The sequence below is a fragment of the Aphis gossypii genome, chromosome 1, assembly GCF_020184175.1.
Source record: "Aphis gossypii isolate Hap1 chromosome 1, ASM2018417v2, whole genome shotgun sequence".
NCBI classification, from domain to species: Eukaryota; Metazoa; Arthropoda; class Insecta; order Hemiptera; family Aphididae; genus Aphis; species Aphis gossypii.
The window spans coordinates 5504506-5525389 of NC_065530.1; the positions used below are offsets into that span (position 1 = coordinate 5504506).

General features: G+C 24.1%; 1 protein-coding gene across 2 annotated transcripts in view; it reads right to left on the reverse strand.

Annotated features, from left to right (window-relative positions):
* LOC114129186 (frequenin-1) overlaps positions 1 to 20884 on the reverse strand; it is a 120218-nt gene that overhangs the window by 54965 nt on the left and 44369 nt on the right. For both annotated transcript variants that reach the window (XM_050197388.1, XM_050197387.1), the window contains exon 6: positions 8874 to 8952. In XM_050197388.1, coding sequence (XP_050053345.1) covers positions 8874 to 8952 — 79 coding nt within the window. The remainder of the gene's footprint in view (positions 1 to 8873; positions 8953 to 20884) is intronic.

Here is a 20884-nt window from a genome sequence, read left to right on the forward strand (position 1 = left end):
AAATTTTTGAATCACGAGATTCAAAGATATTCGAGATATTTTATTATCACGTTGAATTAAATTAAATAGATAATTTTCGAGCTCTACAGGTAATCGTCCTTAGTTCAATTTTTAATTAATCTTTATGTATTATATATTGTTAAAAAGGATTACAGATTTATTTAAATTTAAAGTTTTACAAACTTTGGTGACGTCTTTAAGCATAAATTTTAATAGCGAAACAGAAAACTGTATTAATTTTTGTGAATAACAATACAAAAACTATACTAAAAAAATATTAATACTAAAATATGTATACTTAATATTTATCATTGTGTGTATAAAATAATAAATAAGGAAAATTAAATTTGCTTCTTACTTGACGAACAAAAAAATTTAAGGTATATATTATTAGTATATTGTATAGTTTGGTGCGTATAAATATTATAATATGCTTTTGTATAATATTTTCACTATAGTTAATATTTTTTTAGTAATGTAAATAACTAAAATTAGTGTTTTCATAAATCTAATACTTAATATACTGAGATCTTATAAATTATAAGAAATATTTTTTAAATTAAACATGTATTAATAATTTAACGTACTTTAATACTCACGTTAATGACCCATTATAAATTTAATTACAAAAATAACATATAAATCTAAAAATATGCAGCTAAGCAGTTTACATGTTTTTTTTTATTGTTATAATTTAATTTTAGTCTTTTTTCCATACTATTTATAATGTACAATAAACACGAATATTTTAATATTTTTTTTTTGTTAAAAATCTAAAACTTAGTATCTGCAAACCATAACGTTTTTGTATTACTAATAAAATTAAATAATATACATGAAAAAAATATTAATTTAAAAAATTGTATAGAAAAACTTCAATTTAAAAAAAAATATATTAACAAATTTAAATAATTCGACGCAAGAAATATAATAAAATTAAAGATATTTTAGTCAAGAATTAGAGTTAATAAATATCATTAAAGGGCAATATTATTACTGATAATTAATTATAATTTATTTCACATAGTGTCGTAGTAAATAGTTGATAGATTTAATGTTAAAAAAACCGTATTTATTAAATATAATAATACAAATACGTGGATATTGTTTGAAAAACAAAAATATATCTGTAATTATAATATTCCATTATTATGTATAAAAACATAAGGTTTTGAGATTGCTATAAAAACCTGTGAATTTTTTCAATTTTATGAAAGATTTTGTTGTACAGATGAGTAATAAGGGATGACGCTTTAGTACAATTCATATTCTTGTAATATTAATTTTAAAAAAAAAACTAATTTACTTAATTTAATTATTAGATAGTTCACATATTATAATATGCAATATAACATAATACTATCATGCATGTTATAAACCAATCAATTATATGTGACTGATTATATTTATATTGTTCAATTTACATAAAAAGTAGGCATAAAAATATTTGGTAATATTATTGAAAAAAAAAAAAAACAGAAAACAACTGCTATTAATGATAACAGTGGTTTAGATATATACACTTAACACTAAAAATAAGTGCCACGATTTTAAAATGTCTCCACGGCGACGAAAGATAATATTGTAAATCGTGATTATGAATAAACTTCAATTAACTATTATTAATAGTTCAGTAAAAAAACGGTACATAAACATGTTGACTCAAATTAGATGTATATGCTTTTAGATTAATAATTAAGGTTTTAAAATGTGTGTAAATTAAAGATAACAACCTTTAAAAATCAACTCGTACACTTATTTTAAATGTCGTTTTAACAAAAATGTACAGTATTTAATGATAAAAAAAAAGAAAATATAAGAAACTTTATAAAAAATATCACGCAGTATACTTGACGTATCAAAAATAGAGATTCGATGTACAGTAAAATGTTACATATAATTTTTTATACGGATTTTATGTCTAAAAGTTAATTACTTTCAGTTGGCATTTAAATTTTTTTATTTTTCTTAAAACTGCGATAAAATTGACTTCTGAATTACCTTTTGAAAATGCCAGTAAAAAATCAATATTAAGACGTTTATGTAAATATTATTTGTGGTAGTATGTAAGTATTAATTTGAACTTCGTCAAATTTAAGGATTTAAGTATAGGCAATATTAATGACTTTAAATATAAAATAGGTATATTATCTATACTTAAAAAGCAAATCTCGATTTTTTGTTACGCATCCAAATTCACACCATTCAATGTATCATCATCAAATATTTTACTGTTATGTTTGACATTTTTCTGGAGGCTTCAGTACCATTTTTGTTAGGAAACATGTCTAATATTTTGACATTTTCGAATTTTCACAGAAATATGTTATTTATTATTATTTATTTATTTAATATGTTATTTTTTAACAGTATGTGTATCTTTATTTCATTCATTTCAAAAAGGGAACATAATAAGTTACACAAAATAAGTTTTGTGTCTCTCTTGTAGAATTTTATAATATACTAAAATAATTGTTTAAAGCGTACCTAGTTGAGCAATAGCCCACGACCCACCTCAAAATGTGTAAAATCGATGATGAATCAATTATTATTGTCGAAGTAAATGAGATTGACAACGGATCGGTGATTTGAACGGTCCTGCTGAGTTTGAAGTATAGATCACTGCGTTCTAACTACGACTGCCGTACTTCATCATGAAACTTAAGACGTGGTTAAGATAGGTTAAACGCATTCAATAATTATAATAACCAATAAAAAAGTTGTATAAAGTCAGTAACCCACTGATTGGCTGTATGATGCGAAATCTCACAGAATGTTATGCGCAATGTTGTTTAATAATCACTATTATTGTTATTCATTAACGACGTTATAATATTATTATATAATATATTTCCCAGATGTAAGAATAATGATACTTATGTGAGAAAAAAATTGTTTTTATTATCTATAAGTATCAGTGATGAGAAAGAACGAGTTCATACGAACGCGTTCATATTATGCTAACTTCACATTAACGAGTTCAATTTTTAAGAAATGAATTTGAACGTGAACTAAGTTCTCATTTATTAAGATTTTAAACGTTTTGGGTCTGCTCCTTGACAATTTAATTTTCATGGAACATAGCTATATACTTAGCAATTTTTATTTTTTAACACATGTTATTTAGTAACTTATATATTTATGAGAATTATTTAAAAACACCTTAAATTATTATTATTTTACGTAAGTATAAGGTATATGTAAACTATTGTAACATTTTATGACCGAAATAATAAAATATAAGACAAAAAACAACCTCAAAATTTGCAAAAAAAAAACTATCCGCGGGGGTGGAGCACGTGGGTGACAGCTAATATTACAGATTTTGTAAAATGTATTACATAATAATGTATTTAAATTAATGATAACTACAATTTATAATTATGAAATAGCGTTACCTTTGAAAAAAATGTAACTATCTTATATTTTAAGAGATTAGAAATACTCATTATTTTTTTTAGATGATGGATAACAAATAACTGTTTTAAAATATAAAAAGTACTCGTATAAGCTTTCCAACGTGTTGCTGTGTAAATATAATACCTATATTATAAGTCGAAACCATCGGAAAATATTTCACCACGTCACTGCAGGTTTTAATAATTAATCATATAATGCAGTGATCGTATTAAATATTTTTATTCCATCACGGCTGTTGAAAATATAAAAATCGAAATGAAAAATGCATTTACTCAGACCTATAGTATCGGCAATATCGGGTTATTTTTCGTTAAACCGTTTCCCATAGTATAAATTAATGAACTACCGGTCGAAGCCGTTATGTGCATCGACATGCATTTCATTGTTTCGATGTAATTATGTCGTATATCCCACCTTCGCGTGATATAGTAACTCCGTATGGGACGTAATCCCAGCGATTTAGTTCACATTCATAGGCGCACAAAATATATTACATTCTTATATATTTTACACGCCACAGTTCGTTCTCGGGTTACACATTATACGAAATTTGAATATGCAAATTCGCCGAATAGGGATCTACCCGGCCAGAACAGCCGCTGTGTATTAGGACGATTTCGTACGAAAAACCCGGCCTGCTATATATACGTTTAATGTAATAATATAATAACCTATACTATACTATAATGTATACACACGACCCGAAAGTCGTCGCACATTGGCCTTTCCTTTTGTTAAAAATTAAAATAATATATTATGTAGATGGTCAAAGCGTGAAGTCCGTCCGTTCGCGGCGTTTCACGAGAACTCGTCCTTAATTATAATATTACCAAATAAATAAAAAAAAAGAATGTTGATGGGCACACGAGAGAGAGAGAGAACAAATTACCAGCCACGTGTTGATATAATTTTTATTAATTAAAAAAATTTTATTTTTTGACTCTTCGTGGACAACTGAAAAACACATAAAATTATAGTAAAACATGTATTGCTGATTGAAAATTTCGTTTTCTTCAAACCTAATTATTATTATTCACAACGAGTTGAATGTTCTGTATATTATTTAATATGCATTATTATTTTGACGATACAGACCACGTATGATATGCAGACATTTAAATTGTATATTTTGTACATCAATAGTAAGACGAAGGACTTGATATTAATAATATTATGGTATTATGAAAATTATACGTTAAAGTTAATTAATGGGTAATTAAATAATATTTAATGTTATTACACCAACTCATATACTCAATACCTGTTGTTATTGTTCGATTTTTATTAATCATAATTAATGATTTTATAGAACCGATTACAAATTGTTTTAAGATTTTTTTAATATTACCAGAAAACCTTTTTTCTACCAATAGAATATTATAAACGCTTTTTTATAGAATATGGCGGGAAATATTTTTAAACAATATAAGGCGATAAATATCTGTAGGTTTATTAGGAGATCGATATTTTTGTGATCATTAAATTTATTCTACCATTTCAAGGATTTTTTAAAGAATTTATTTTAAGAAACCAGTTAAGTAAACCAGACTACCAGGTTTTTTTACAAGTCTAAATATATTTTAGATTCTAAACGAGGTTAGATGAACTGTTTTGGTTTTATATGGATATTATGTTACTTTGTGTGTGTGTATACACGAGTTATAGGAAAGAAAATCTAATTGATACCTAATTTTGAAAGATAAAAATTAAAAATTTCACAAACTTCTTTAAATAATTGTGAAAAAAAAATATAGGAAAACGTACATTTTTGTGCATTACTAATTTTAGCGAAATTGATTTTTTTATTTTATTGTAGTTTGAAAACGAATAAACGTAAGTACGTTTGACCCTGTGTAATATTCAATTAGATATACTAAAGATTATTAAAAATAAGTAACTTTATATGCGTCAAAATAATTACTAGAGAATATTTAAAATCATTTTTAACCAAACTGACACATGATAGTTTCCTAACACCGGTTTTCCCAAAAGTAGTTTATAGGAGACTGGATCATTTTAAAGAATTATTTTGTAAAATTAAGTTTGACATGATGATAACAGGAAGTAACTGCTTGCTGATACATTTTACAAATAATTTAACAATAGTACCGACAATTCCAACTTGAAAAGCACTTAAATAATAGTTTAGACAAAGGCATATCTAATCATAATTAAATATCTAAAAGCGCATAATAATATTCTATTCACATCACATAAATGCGTGTATTTAATTACTGATATAATAAAAACATTTACTAACCAAACAAAGAGATTTATTTTTTAAACATAACAGAGTTTAATAAACTGATTTAAAGTTATGAAACAAGAATCTCATTTCATTAATTATTGTACAGTACATCTGTTTGACATAGTTCTTCACAGGTTATATTTATACTAAAAGTATTTTACACTCAGTGAGCTATTTCATTGAGGGCATCCCTGCGTGTTTGTGTATTAGTATATTATCAATTGGATGAGCATTATAATATTAGATTATCAATAATATGTAAACCCAGTAAAAATCGTTTTTAATCAAGACATATTTAAATTTAGAGTTAACACGACCTTGAAAGGAGAATATCGTATAGAATGATAATTTTATTCCTAGTTTCAAGAAAAATAAAAGAAACGGCTAATGTTTTGTTTTTGTTATTTTTTTTCATTTCAGTAAAACATAAAAAAAAAATGAGTTGTAGTGAATTAATTTGTAACCATCCAACAGACCCTTAAACATCGATCACTGTCGTCAAATGTCAGAGACACTTTGTCCTTGTTACCTGTTGGTCACGAATCATTTTAGTACTGACAAATATAAAGCATAAAATACCTAAACATTTTAATTTTAATCGTGTACAGTTTAAAGTAATTTTTAGTAAAATAAATTTAGAATACGATTAAATTTTTTTTAATTTTATCATAAATTATAACTAATATTGAATAAGGTGCATAACTATACAACATTAAACAAACTGATTATCCTGGAAAGTTTTTGATATTTTAATTTCATTAAATATATTTATATAACATTATCTTAAATGAGTATAAAATTAAAAATACTATAACTTAAAACTTTTTCAATTAAAACAAATGTTTTAAAAAAAATTATTTTTGTTTTATTATAACAATGCATTGTTATAATTTATTTTTCTTAAAATCAATTTATTTGGTTTTTATTATAATTATTGATATTTGAATTGTGATCAAGGGAAAATGTGAAATTAGTATTAGAAATTAAACTAAGTAAGAAAAGCATGAAAACTGTTTAAATGAACAAACATTTTTATAAAATAACTTTCATTTTAATGACGGTTTAAGGGGTTTATGAATTTAAATATTTTTCTATTGAAAGTGTACGAAAATTCAATAACGTTGAAGAATTACGTAAAATTACGTACATACAATTATATCGTTGGTATTTTATATTTGTTTAATGTATCATATTATTACAGGTATCTTATATGTATAGATAACAAATTACGACCAATATAGATCTCAGTATTCTTAAAAATATTATTATATTATTCGTGTTCATACAATAGTATCTAGTATATTATACTATATATATATATATACTGTTAAAATAAAATATTGTAAAAAATAGTGGCAAAAAATTGTATATTTTTAATTTTCTATAGTTAAAATGTTTTTATTCATATTTTACCATCACATTTTCATTTAAAATATTCAAAACGAATAAAATAAAATAATATTTTATTTAATATGTAAATAAAACAAAATGGAAATGGAAAAATGGTATAGCATACAATGCACGTATTCAAACTCGAAAACTTTTCACCGAGTCTGTGTATATATTTGTTACTTACAAAATTACGGTTTACACAAATTAAACTTTCGTAATTTAGCATACAATTCGAAAGGTATACAATTTTCTTCTATTGAGATGGCGTGTTTAATAATATACACGTTGGAGCTATATTACTTTATTTTATATATTACGTGTAGGTACTTCGTCGATGATATTATAAGTATAAACTGTGTATGTAAATATATATAAAAAAAAAAAAAAAAAAAATACATACATCCTTATAAAAGATTCACTGATCAAACTTAAATAATTGGCAATACTTTCTTATTTTGTATACCAGCCAACCCCGTTATATGATCTACTTATACATTAGGTTGTGACTTGGAATTGATTTCCTAATACGACCATATAATTATACCACTGGCAAATGAAATATCGATGTGACTATTTTATTTAACTTTTCCAACACACCATATTTAAAATACTCTCTGGTGATTTTCGACAAGCAGTTAATGTCATTCGTACATAACATATTACAGATATTATTGAGCGACAACATAACATCTAATTAATGGCTTTTTCGCACAAATGACGATTGCACTGCAGGCTATATCCAAAACAGTATGACGTTTGTGAAAAAAATAATAAATAATGATTACCTTTCACAAAATATAATGTGAACTCACACTTCATATAGCTACAAATTTTTATCGCACAATCGTATATTATGGTCTATAAGAATACTTTTATTCAGATAACAACCATATAGCTACTTATAATAATATGAAGGCGTTAACCATTACTAAATGAGTGATAATGTCGTGTCAATGTATAAACTTGGTTACATACAGATAATGTGATACACATTACACAAGTTTATATACAACAATCAGTTCATTTCTGTTTTGAACTGTGAAATTATTAAATTGCACGATACTCCAATTAAAGCCCATTAAAAGATTACAAACATGTTACAACCTGTTCTAAGCTCACACGCACAGAAGGTATAATGAAAATTCTTAAAGAAAAAAAAAACACGTCACTCAAAACTGAACGTGACCACTAAAACCTACCTTCCATTTTCTTCCCTCAACGGTCATCTTATTGTGTGTCAGATTATATTATTCGCACGATATTATATTACACCATTCCACGTAACTTTGACACATTCACTTGCAGGGTACAGAAACCGATGGATTATAATATTATTATTATTAATGTGTATAAATTATACTGTTAAATATTATAAAATCTTATAAGACAGTTTCTGCATCACATAATATTTCGTGATTTTATAATGGAATTGAATTCTTATTCTGTTCACGAAAATATTATAGGTACATTATTTGTGGCATTGAAAATAGATGATTTGCATATTCAAAAACAACTTTGAAGTTTATGCCAGGCAAATAGTTTGGTAATAAATAACACAAATTAAACGAAGCATAAATTCCATTCAATAATAATGAGTAACTCGTTAAAGTATAGATTAAAACTTATTTCCATTTCGGAAAATTATTTTATAATTTTTGAATATACATAAGCGTAAAATAGACCTAAACAGTACCTATAGAATAAATAATATACTATTTATATTTAATAACTATATCGTCACAGCGTATATTATTTATATATTTCACTATCTATAAAAATGTGAAAAAAGTAAAAAACTTAACCATTTACTTACAATGAAGTTTCTCATCCAAATTTCCTCTGGACGTTACTGATAGAGCTTTGATGAATTCTTCGAACTCTATAGAACCATCCTGAAAAATTATAATATATTTGATTAAATTCTTCTTAATATAAAAATAAAAATATTCAACTTAACAGTTGTATAGATAGTATTTATATTACTGAATATGTTTTGGTGCCAAAATACAGTATAACATTATACTACACCTATATAATATATGAACAGTATGTATATTGTATATATTGTATTTATATTAAAGTTGCTAAATTCCAGTTTAGTAAGGAAGTGTATAGAATTTGTATTTTAAATAATAATAAAAATAAACACATTTTATAATATTATACATAAGTGGTGTATCTGTAAGTTAAGATATTTAATTCAATAAAAACATGAAAATGCACTATGTTGTATAGCAGGTTTCAAATGATGCCTCGAGAAGGTAAAGTAACTATAATATGTGTTAAATTTGAATTTATAAATCATTGTATTTAAAAATAAATGATTTTCAGTAGATATGGTGTGTTAGTATTTAATTTTAAACATATCTTATAATTTAATTTTTTTTTGTTAATAACTTTAATATTATAAGGAATTATAAATACATTTTTACAAAAACAACTATTTATCACATACAACACATACAAATAAATTAAAATAGTATATTATACTTATATGAAAGAATATTAATATTGTTGCTAACTTATTAGCCAATACCATACAGCGTAAAATTGTTGAAATTGGTTTTCCTAAAAATTAGTTTAAATATTTTTAAATTGCACTATGTATAAAAAATAATAGTATAACCAATAACAAAATGTTTCATGTTCCCTAGAATAATACATAACAAACTACAAATTTATTAATATATTATAAATAATATCTTATATGAAAAAAATCGTTATTTTCTTTTAAATACAAGATTCTCTAAGAGAATTTAAGCTGTATGAAGCTTAACAATAAATGTGATTTTATACATACATATTATAGTTTAAAGTTCTATAAAAAAATCCCAAATGTTTAAATGTATTTGATTACTAATTTGTAAGTGCGATATAAAACCGATATCGATTTTATCAAAAACTTTGGCTTCGTAAATTTTTTTTTGGTTTTCCCAATTATATTGAAATTTTTAGTTGGTATTTCAGTAAAATACAACCAGTATCATATTGCATATAAAATTATTTTAAACGATTAAGACTATATTTTATTGTCTTATTAATTAAAAAACAAACTTTAGGTACACTTAAAATATTACATAAAAAAAATACATATTTTTATCAATCGCTTTGATAATATTACCTATTGAAAAAAATACATCTTATTTTAAGAGTAGGTGATTTTTATATTACGATATAGATAAAATAAATTAGTAATTTGCATACCATTATTTATTCGACTATGTATTTGAATGCAGACTTAATATAATAATATTGGATACTCTAAGGAAAGTATAATACATATCCCATTTCTCAGTAATTCTAATAAATTGTAATATAAAAAATATTTTTGTATTACTATTCATCATGTGCGGTAAATGGAATTTAAAATGAGCAATTATTAATAATTTTAAATATAAAAACAAATACGATATTTTTTTAAAGAACAATCGTAATAAAATATAATAATTTTATGTGAAGAATTCTTTGCTTTTACAACTATACATTTTGTATGTATCAAAGTTTTGACGATATTCAAAATAAATGGTATCAATTTAAAAATTCTTGTGTGCACATTTTTAATCTTAAATATTGCTTTACACAAAGTTTTTTTTCAATAATAATTTATTAATAACCAACATCCAAACTAATAAAAATGGCATAATTCAACGGTATAATATAATAATTTATTAAGTTCTTCTTCATTTATTACATTATACTATCATACGAAAACAAAAAGCCATATCACTTTAAAAACTTTATAGCTTAATTTTATGATTATTTAATTCATACATTTTATTGCTAAAAAGCACATAAAATAAATTAAACCTACCAAGTTTGGTGATTTTTCTTTATTATCATATTAGAAACATCTTGAAATAATTTTCTTCTAATATTAAAGTAATTTTATTAGTTAATATGTAACAGAATTCATAAATCTGGTTAAATTAAATACGCAAGTGTATACCTACATACAACAGATAACCGTTAATATAAAACAGTAATTAAAACATGTTAATAATTGCGTATACTAGTTATGATAATAACTATAATTATAATATCACATAGTAATAAATGACTTAAATGTATGAATATGAGGTTGGTAAAATAAAATAAATAAAAATAATACGAAACTCAGATTTATACAAATTAATGTTAGAAACTCGCAAAAAAATAATATTAGCGTTATAAATATACGTCATATTATGTTATTTTAATTCACAAATATTTAAATATTTGTTCAATCTTCTTGACATATTATAACTTTTTCATGATTATATAAGTATATAATATTAGCCAATTAGAATTTGAGTATGGAAGTGAATTTGATATAAGGCTCACAATTAATAATAAATATTAAAAAGAAAAGTAATGCATACATTATTATTATAAATAAAAGTAGGGAAAATATTAAGTAACCACTTTACTCCACAATAGCTAATAGATGTTTAGTGAACCTTGTCATTGATTAAATCACTTTAATGTCTGTATTAAATTTTAATTCGATGATATATTATGGTATATAAAAAACTATGCAAAGTGAAGATGGTTTTTTAACTTATATGATAATATTGCTGTTAAAGAGTTTATTTTACTATAAGTAATACTTTAGATTGTATACATTTTCGCCTCAAAAAATCAAATTTTAAAATGATGTCTATAAAGAAAATAATATTTTATGTTCGTAAAAGTATAATATCAACATGAAAAATATTTTTAGATTGCAACAAAATAACCAAAATTGTTCAAATATTGACATTTATAAAAATTTTAATTTTTTATTTTCATTAATTCAAATGCCTATAAAAAAAGAAGTACTCAGCATAACTTATGAAAAACCTTATAACACATATTAAAACCTAATCCATACAAATTAATATTTTAAAAATTTCAATAAAAAAATATATTAAATTGAATATTATTTTTAAATTTATATCAACCTACCAAAATAGACAAAAGTGATAGCAAAATAAATTACTAACAATGTTAATATATCATAAAATACGTGAATACATCTATGGACCAAGTAAATATTAATCGTGGTTTGGGGCACTTAACTTTTTTGTAAAACTAGCATTCTTCCTTGAAAAAATTATACAGTTGTGCTTCATGTATTACAATAAGATTTAGACATTCTATTAATGTTTTTCATCTTTATTCTCTAGTACCTTAAATAGAACATCTTTAAAAAATTACAGCATAATTTGCATATAATAAATATGAGTAAAAAATAAACTAAGACATATTAAAGATTCTAATTAATATATAATCTAAAACTTAGAATGTAAAATGAATTAATTCCTTTAATTTATTTAACAACTCATACACTTATAAACAATGCAATTTAAATAAAGTTAACTTTCCCTTAATAATACTATGTATGTACTCTATTTAAATAATATATATATTTATATTAGTGGTATTTGAAAACGTACTATTACTCGTATTAAGAATAATTTTAATTAATCCTGAGATTTCTTTATTGAATTTAACTAATGTCATGTTAAAATTTTCAAATTAATATTCTTGTTATTGTTCAACATTTTAAAACTAAATTAATTAAAACAGTTGAAAAAAATTAATGGAAAAAACAACATACTCGTATTTCTAAAGTTTATACACTATTAAGAAAAAAAACAATTTCTCGATTAAGTTTTCTTCTTGTCATCGATAATAGTTAACCAAAGTAAACAGTATGTTTTTTTTTCATTTTTTAGTCATTATAACTTTATTAATTTGTGCAATTCCTAATACATACAAGTCAAATCATCTAGTCATGCATTTAAATGACATTTTACAGGTATCGCTATTTGAATAATAAACTAATTGTGATGTATACGTTAACGGGTTAACGCGTTACTTGAGGAGAAAATATGTCACTTACACAGTTATTCAGTAAGAAATAACGACCAGTTGAAAAAAGGTAGCTTATTGGTTGTTTTAGAAAGAAGAGAACTTATTATAAAATAAGACAGCGCCATAGAACAAACACGAATGTTTTATTATGCATTGAACAATAGCATAACGGTTATGTATATATATATACCTATTATCGATTGTTTTGAAAAGTACTGGGAATTTTCAATTTTGACCTCCTAAAATTACCAACTAGATTTATTTTTCTACCAGAAAATATATTGAAATTGAAAATCAAAGCATTTTGTATACTATAAATCGGGTAATAAAAAAAAGTACACACACTGCGTTATAAAATCGATAAATTCATTGCTACACTCAGAATCTAAAATTAAAAAAAGTATTATAAGAAGTTATATTATTTATTATTATTTTTCTGATTTTTACCCAAGTCTATTTTCAAAAAAAAAAAATCCATCCACATAACTGTATATATTATTATATTTTAAAAACCACACTGAATATGTTTAAAATATGTTGGAGAAAATATTCAAAAAAAAAAAAAAAACATTTTGTGAAAGATATCCTACGAATAAATAATAGAATATCCAAAACTGAAAACAAACGGAAAAATAAAATTTGAAAAACAAAATAAAATATTCATCTCATACATACCTACTATGTATATTATAAAAAACACTAAACCTCTAAAAATGTATAATAATAGTAATCATCATATTTACAATTTATATGAAATTGTATATTAATATTATTGATTTTACTGTATTAATATTATGGACTTTTCAATTTAATGTTGATATTTAATTCATAATAATTTCATGTGCTTACAAAATGTATTATATTATTTGTATAATTAATTATTTATAACTTATAGAACTTATAAAAATATTTATGTTGAATTGTTTGCTAATTCTGTTTGGATATAATTGTAATTTGTGTGGCACAACCGCATGTTTGACCAACACTGTTCAATTTGACTAAGGTCGTTTATGAATATATTGATTCACATTTTCCAAAAATTCTGTACCTATAAATTGGATCTGACTAATTACTGACATTCGTACGATGGCTTCAAACGTTGTACCATTAATCGACACAGCTGACTTTTAACTACTATGAGCAGCAATGTTGAAATAATGAAAAGTGCCACTATCTGGCATTGCTCATCTTCATATTTTATTTCAAAGATATACTATTTTTGTGTGTATGTGTGTGTGTTTTGTCTTTGGATACTATTTTCCAGATGTTTTGACATCGAGTTGTACGTTTTATGCTACGGGCATTTTATTCCCCTGGGATAATACGTTTACCGGTAACCGTTTTCAACGTCCCGGACGTAGGGACACGGCGGCGACCGGAAAAGGAACGGACATATTATTATCATACGACGTACGCACGTACCTATATTATATACCTATACGTATCGTATCGACGTACAAAATGCGTCGTCGAGTGGATCTGTACTGCGTCGAAAATAATAAAATAATCCCCCGAAGTGCGATACTCGACGGTTACACGAGCGTCGGAGCGTGAGCACATCACTCAGTACCCAATATTAAATACATACGAGTATAATATGAGTATTTATACGTTTATCATATTATATTTTTGTCGTATTGTATAAGTCGCCGTGCGATAAACCGTGAAAATAATAAATTATATTTTAGCACACATATATACATTAATACTTGTACGGACGTGTTAAATATCGCAGAAGAACGCTCTCGCGGTGGTGAGGTCGCACTGGCTGCTCGTCCGCAAAATATAACGTACAAACACACAGCGAGTCGAACGTCAAGTTATTATGCGGTTGTAAAGAGCGTTGACGAGTGAAAAGAAGAGCTTGTACAGTATGTACTTCACACGACAATATATAGTAAGCACCGCGTACAACGCTCGCCGCAGAAGCGGTTTTATATCCCATACACAGGTACGCGAGCTGTTCGACAGTATTTACAGTGAAGTATTATAGTATTGTAGCACTCTCGTCAATTGACACTTATTATATTATTATCGTCTGACAGACGGTGCAAGGGGTTAAAGGCGTTAAAGCTCGTTCCAGATCGTCGTCATACATCCGTTCCATCGCATAAGCACACAAGGTGGTCTTATTCGTTTTGAGAATTTTTATTTTCTCTCTCTCTCTCTCTCTCTCTCTATCTCGGTTTCTTTATATTTCTCCACCGTGTACCTGTATACCAAAAGGCATACGTTACAAAACACAATGCTCGACTGGAAAAGTTGGATTAAACTTTTACAGGTTTTTGTTTAAAACGTAATTAAAAATTTAAATTAAATAATTAGTGCTTTCCCGCGATGTCGACCACGTGTTTCACTATTTTATTTACACAGCCTCGCATATGGTCACAACAAATAAAGGAAAACAGTCTTTTCGTTGAACTCTAGTTTTGTGTAACGATTTCCGTTTTTTTTTTCATAGTTGTTTTAAAAATACTGGGAATTTTTACTATCGATAATAGAGCCAACTAAGTACAATTTTCTATTAGAAAATATCCATAAAGTTTAAAAATGAATAACTTTTATAGCTCCGAGAAGTGATGACAGACAAAAAAATAATTTATATTAAAACACACATCATCTGTTTAAAATCAAAAATATTTAAAATATATCATTGAACATAAATAATAAATCGAATTGCTATATTGATATCAAAATAATTAAATTCGTCCTGAGTTATATTATACTTCTAAGTTATATGTTGTTTGTTGTATGCTATATGTTAAGTTTACGATGGGGTGAATATATTTTTAAGTTTTTTTTTTGTATTCTATAATTTTAGAGGAAATTGTTCATTTATGCGCTGAAAAAAACAGTGAAAAGGGTTTAAAATAAAAAAAATAACGATTTTTTAACTTATAATAATTAGCAAGGTAGTCAAATTGACTTCGATTAACTTAATGGATTCATGAAACGATTTTTATAAAAACAAATGGATGTACAGATTATTTTGACTTCTTAACGATTGAATTTATTATGTAGCTTCGTAAACCGTGAACACAGAATTCGACGGTTTACACCACCCACGTGCGAATATATTATATATAGTTCGTATAATGGTGCTATTAAACTAATATTGTTGCCAGTTAATGTAGTATATCATACGTATTTGTTTGAATATTTTCTCCTTTTATGACATGTTGGTGTCCTATATTATTGCATGAATAAACTACAATATAATAATATACCTACTCGACATAATTTACGAGTCGAGTTTTTCACTACCCTATATGAACGAGAATTATGTTTGGCACCGAAAACAAAGAGCGTAATTTGTTTGTAATCCCGAAACACAAGTTTACTTTTACTTATAGGAGTACTTATATTATGTATTTTAATATGTGTATGCGTTGTTAACATTAATATAATCCATCTGAATATTTATGTATAGTATATATAGTATATAATATATATATAATATATATATTTATATTTGTTTTTAAATAAGAAAAAACAATCGTATAGCAATAATATAAAACCAAAAAATGTATTTTCAATTTTAAATTCCTCATCAAGAACTAAAAGATCACAGTTTATTTATTATGTATTAAAGTATATTTCAATATTTGTATATAATTATTAGTTTTGATTTCGACAACAGAGTAAAGTATGTAGGTACGAAATAAATATGAAAAATAAATTATTATTTTAGATTCTGATCATAGGAATGAACATATTGATTTTACAGTGATATTTGTTTTTTTTTATTATTATTATTTTTATATTTGAAAATAATTTTTTAGTAAAAAAAATGCTCTGAAGATTTCCCGAAGTAAATTGGATCTAGTTAGTACTTTCAGGAGATAAAAATCTAAAATTCTTAGTAGTTTTTGAAATAATTGGAAAAAATAAAAATAATACGAACATTTGCTATACTTTTAATATAATTATTAGAATATAATCTTACCTCAGAATCGTTTTATATCATATAGGTACTATGCCCTATCATTAAATTCAAACACCTCCATTACAGTTCTTACTCAATGTTCATCCGACTCTTACTATACAACAGATCAATCACCTACTTTTAAGTTTTTTTACTTTTTAAAAAATACAAATAAATAATGAGTTATATAATATATTTTATATAATACCTACGTGTTTTTTATTTATATTTTGTGTAAACATTTTTATTTTATAACAAAACGTTCTATATTATGCAATTGTGAGGGTATTATGAATATTAATCAGCTGGTTAACTACCTATTATTATACATTATTTCATAAACCCCATTTTTACCACTATAAAATGGCATTTTTATGAACTTGTAAATTATAAAACATATCATTTTTACCCTATATTTTAAGAAATATTACTACATTATTACGATAGTATATTTAATTTTGTTTTAATTTTTATTGCATTATTATATGTATGTTACAAACATTATTTGAAAATATAAATATCTAGTGTTTTGACTTGCATCAATTTATTTTTCAAAACGCATTATATATTTTATAATCAACTTAAAAGAGGATATACGAATATGAATTAGTTCACAAATCTAAAATTTATTCTTAGATCAAACGTAATCCAATTTTACAATTGAATGGTCCGATTACTAAACTACTCAAAATTGAATTAAATAACAAATCTATTTATCGATCACCATTGTAATTGAAATTGTTATATTTTAAATAGGTATAGGTATTTTCAATATTTTTATATAGGTAGTATAAAATGAGCAATTTTATAATTAAAGATTGACAATTTAATAAAAATAACTCTTCATTGTAGTTTATGTTAAAACAAAAATAGCTAAAAATACGAGTATGACATCGTTTTCTTTTTTATAAGCATTTTAGGTTCAAATTTAAGAAAAACTAAATATTTGAATTAAGAATAACTATATTTATTGTTTTTATAATTTAAAAAAACAATATTAATGGATACTTGAAACTTTAATGTATATTATTATATTATTTTATATACACAATAATATTTTTAAATTTAATGTTTTCATCAAAAACTAATTCAACCCACTGTATTACTAATTGTAAAATAAATTAGTTTAATAAAAATATTATGCATATCATAAAATATATTTAGTGACATAATCTGATGGACAACTTCCTCTTAGAATCGTTTTTTTGTATACAATTATATATAATTGAGTTCAAATTTAACACATCTAATTTAAAGTGATCCACTCTACATCTACCGTACAATAGAGTAGTTAACACTTTCCCACCTTTTTTACAACAAATTTAAATCACAATAAAGTGTTATTATTGAACCTACTTATTTGTTTATTATAAAGTATTTAATTAATTGCCTTTAAGTTTCAATCATAAAAGGTACTTTAAATCATAATTATAATATCTTATAATTGTTTGCTATTTTTATTTTTTTATTTTGGTTTATAATACTATTATATCATTAAATATTGTAAGCATTAATTTTATTTTTATAGCGGAAAAAAATTAAAATTCTTTATGAAATTTAAGTTTTTATACGACAAATGTATAGTTTCAAAAACACTTTACATCTTAAGAAACAATTGATCAATTTTTTAATATAAATTGTAATTGAAAAAAAAAAACTTTAAACAAGCAAAAAGAATTACATTTCAATATTTAAAGAGACACTTAAATTATTGTTTTAAATTAATTTAAATTAACATAAAACAAATTGTATTTTACCACCTTAGAGTTCATCGTTATATATTAAGGTATATGGTTATAATAATATGAACATTGTCTTTGGATAGATAATACATACACACACACTCGTACGTAATAATTAGCGATGACTAGAGAAAACAATGTTTTTTTTATATAATTGTTCTCCATACGTGTTAACAAGACAACGATAATAAATAGAAGTTTTCATACTCTCAATGATCAAATTATTTTAATTTAGTCTTTAATGCATGACAATTGCCTATAATATTCATGTAGTTTAAATGTTTATGAGTTATTCAAAATGTTGTAATTACTAGTCTTTTGTTTCAATATGAAATATTATATTTATTCGTAAAATCATCAGAACGCCATTGCAACTATAAAATTACACATTATTAAATAATAATATTATGCTTTTTAGCTGCATTTAGATGTCTATAATTTAATTAAAAGACATAAGCATTGCTATAATTATACCATTTATATATACGAGATAATTGTTATAATTTTTGCAGTACTTTTATGAAGAAAATAATCATTGTTGTTACTTGTTTTTGAAAACACAAAATTAAACTGTGTTCATTAACTACCTAAATATGAAGTATTGTTTAATTAAACACCGTTGTACGTGCAGTATGGAAATCTAAAGTACAATTGTTTATGAATATAATATATATTTATATTTACACATTAACTGTTTCAGCTTAATAAAGTGACAAATTAATTAAAACTCTACATTTTATAAAACATAGTTACTTAAACTCATTTTAATTCTTATACGTATATTATTAATCATCATTGTTTACTCTTCTAATATACCTAGTATCTTAATTTTTTTTTATTAATTTTTGTGAAAAAATAAATGCAGATAAGGAACTTAAAGTTTAAAACGTACATTTCTGGCGAATACTATAACTGATATGAAATAATATTGACTACTATAATTTAAAATAATTTAAATATGAATGTTAAGTACCTATAGCAATAACTGCTATTTATCTATATATTGTTGGTATATTTGCTAACGATTCAGTAATAACATTTAATTTATAATTTAAAAATAAAATACTACTAAGCATTTTAAATTTATGTCGTATATTATAGATTGTGGTTATAATAATTTAATTTATTTATGACTAATTATATTCACTTAAAAAAGTTTAAAACATTTTAAAATATTTATTACATAATTACTACGTATACTACTGAAATTTGACTTAATTGTTTTTTAGTTGTGGATTGCTATGCCGAAATAAAACAATTTAGTTTGTCAATATATTACACATATTTTTGTATTTATATTACCAAATAGGTACGATTGATTTATTTTTCATTTAATATTATTTGTTCAGTTTAATTTTTGTTTTTACACCCATAATTTCTTTTTTGATAAATTACATTATCCTGTCATCAATCAATGGTCCACAATTTATTTTATAACATCTAATAAATGGGAGCTTTAAAAAGTCTAAATATAATATTAATAATATTATTTGTCATAATATATCTCTTAATAATGTATATAAAAGTTTTTAACAAAAAATAATTATATAATTATTATATCACCAAAATAAAAAAATTAGAAAAGCATACACACTGAGATATAAAAATATTAATAACGGAAGTATAAAATAAATATCTTAAGGTACCTACCTGTTATTTTAAAAGCAATTAATGATAAAATTACCAACGTTTAAAAAATATGAACCAAAGCTAACGAAAGTTGTCGATTATTATCAACTAAGATACCAAGTTGATACATAATGTAACGAATAATCTAAAGTATTTAACTCAATATTAAAATTCTCAAAACCCATACATACATAACAATACAAATTGATTAAAAAGAACGATTTAACTCATTTAATGTCAATCAAATAATATTTGCTATTACAATAAAATCTAAAATACCACAATAAGGTACACTTCTATTTTTACGTAGATCAAAAATATCACAATAAAATAAAATACTTAATGTATAAAATAATAATGTTATTACGATAACAAAGGCTACGAAAGGCGTGAATGATGGACAAGAGGGCAGACACAATAGGGCATATACGTCACAATGGGTATACAACGATTTTTATATTAAATGCGTTTACCAAATATCTGTCTGTAAATCCAAAATAATATCATACAAAACAACAAAAATACAACAAAACCGTCAACGTATAAAAATCACTAAATAAAGTTGTGTTTTCATGGGTCTAAAAGGAAATTTGTCCCTAAAATATGACAGTTTATTTGACTATGGGTTACTATAGTTAGAATCTAACCGTTAAACTATTTTAATATATTAAATTTAAGTAATTTTAATGTCAC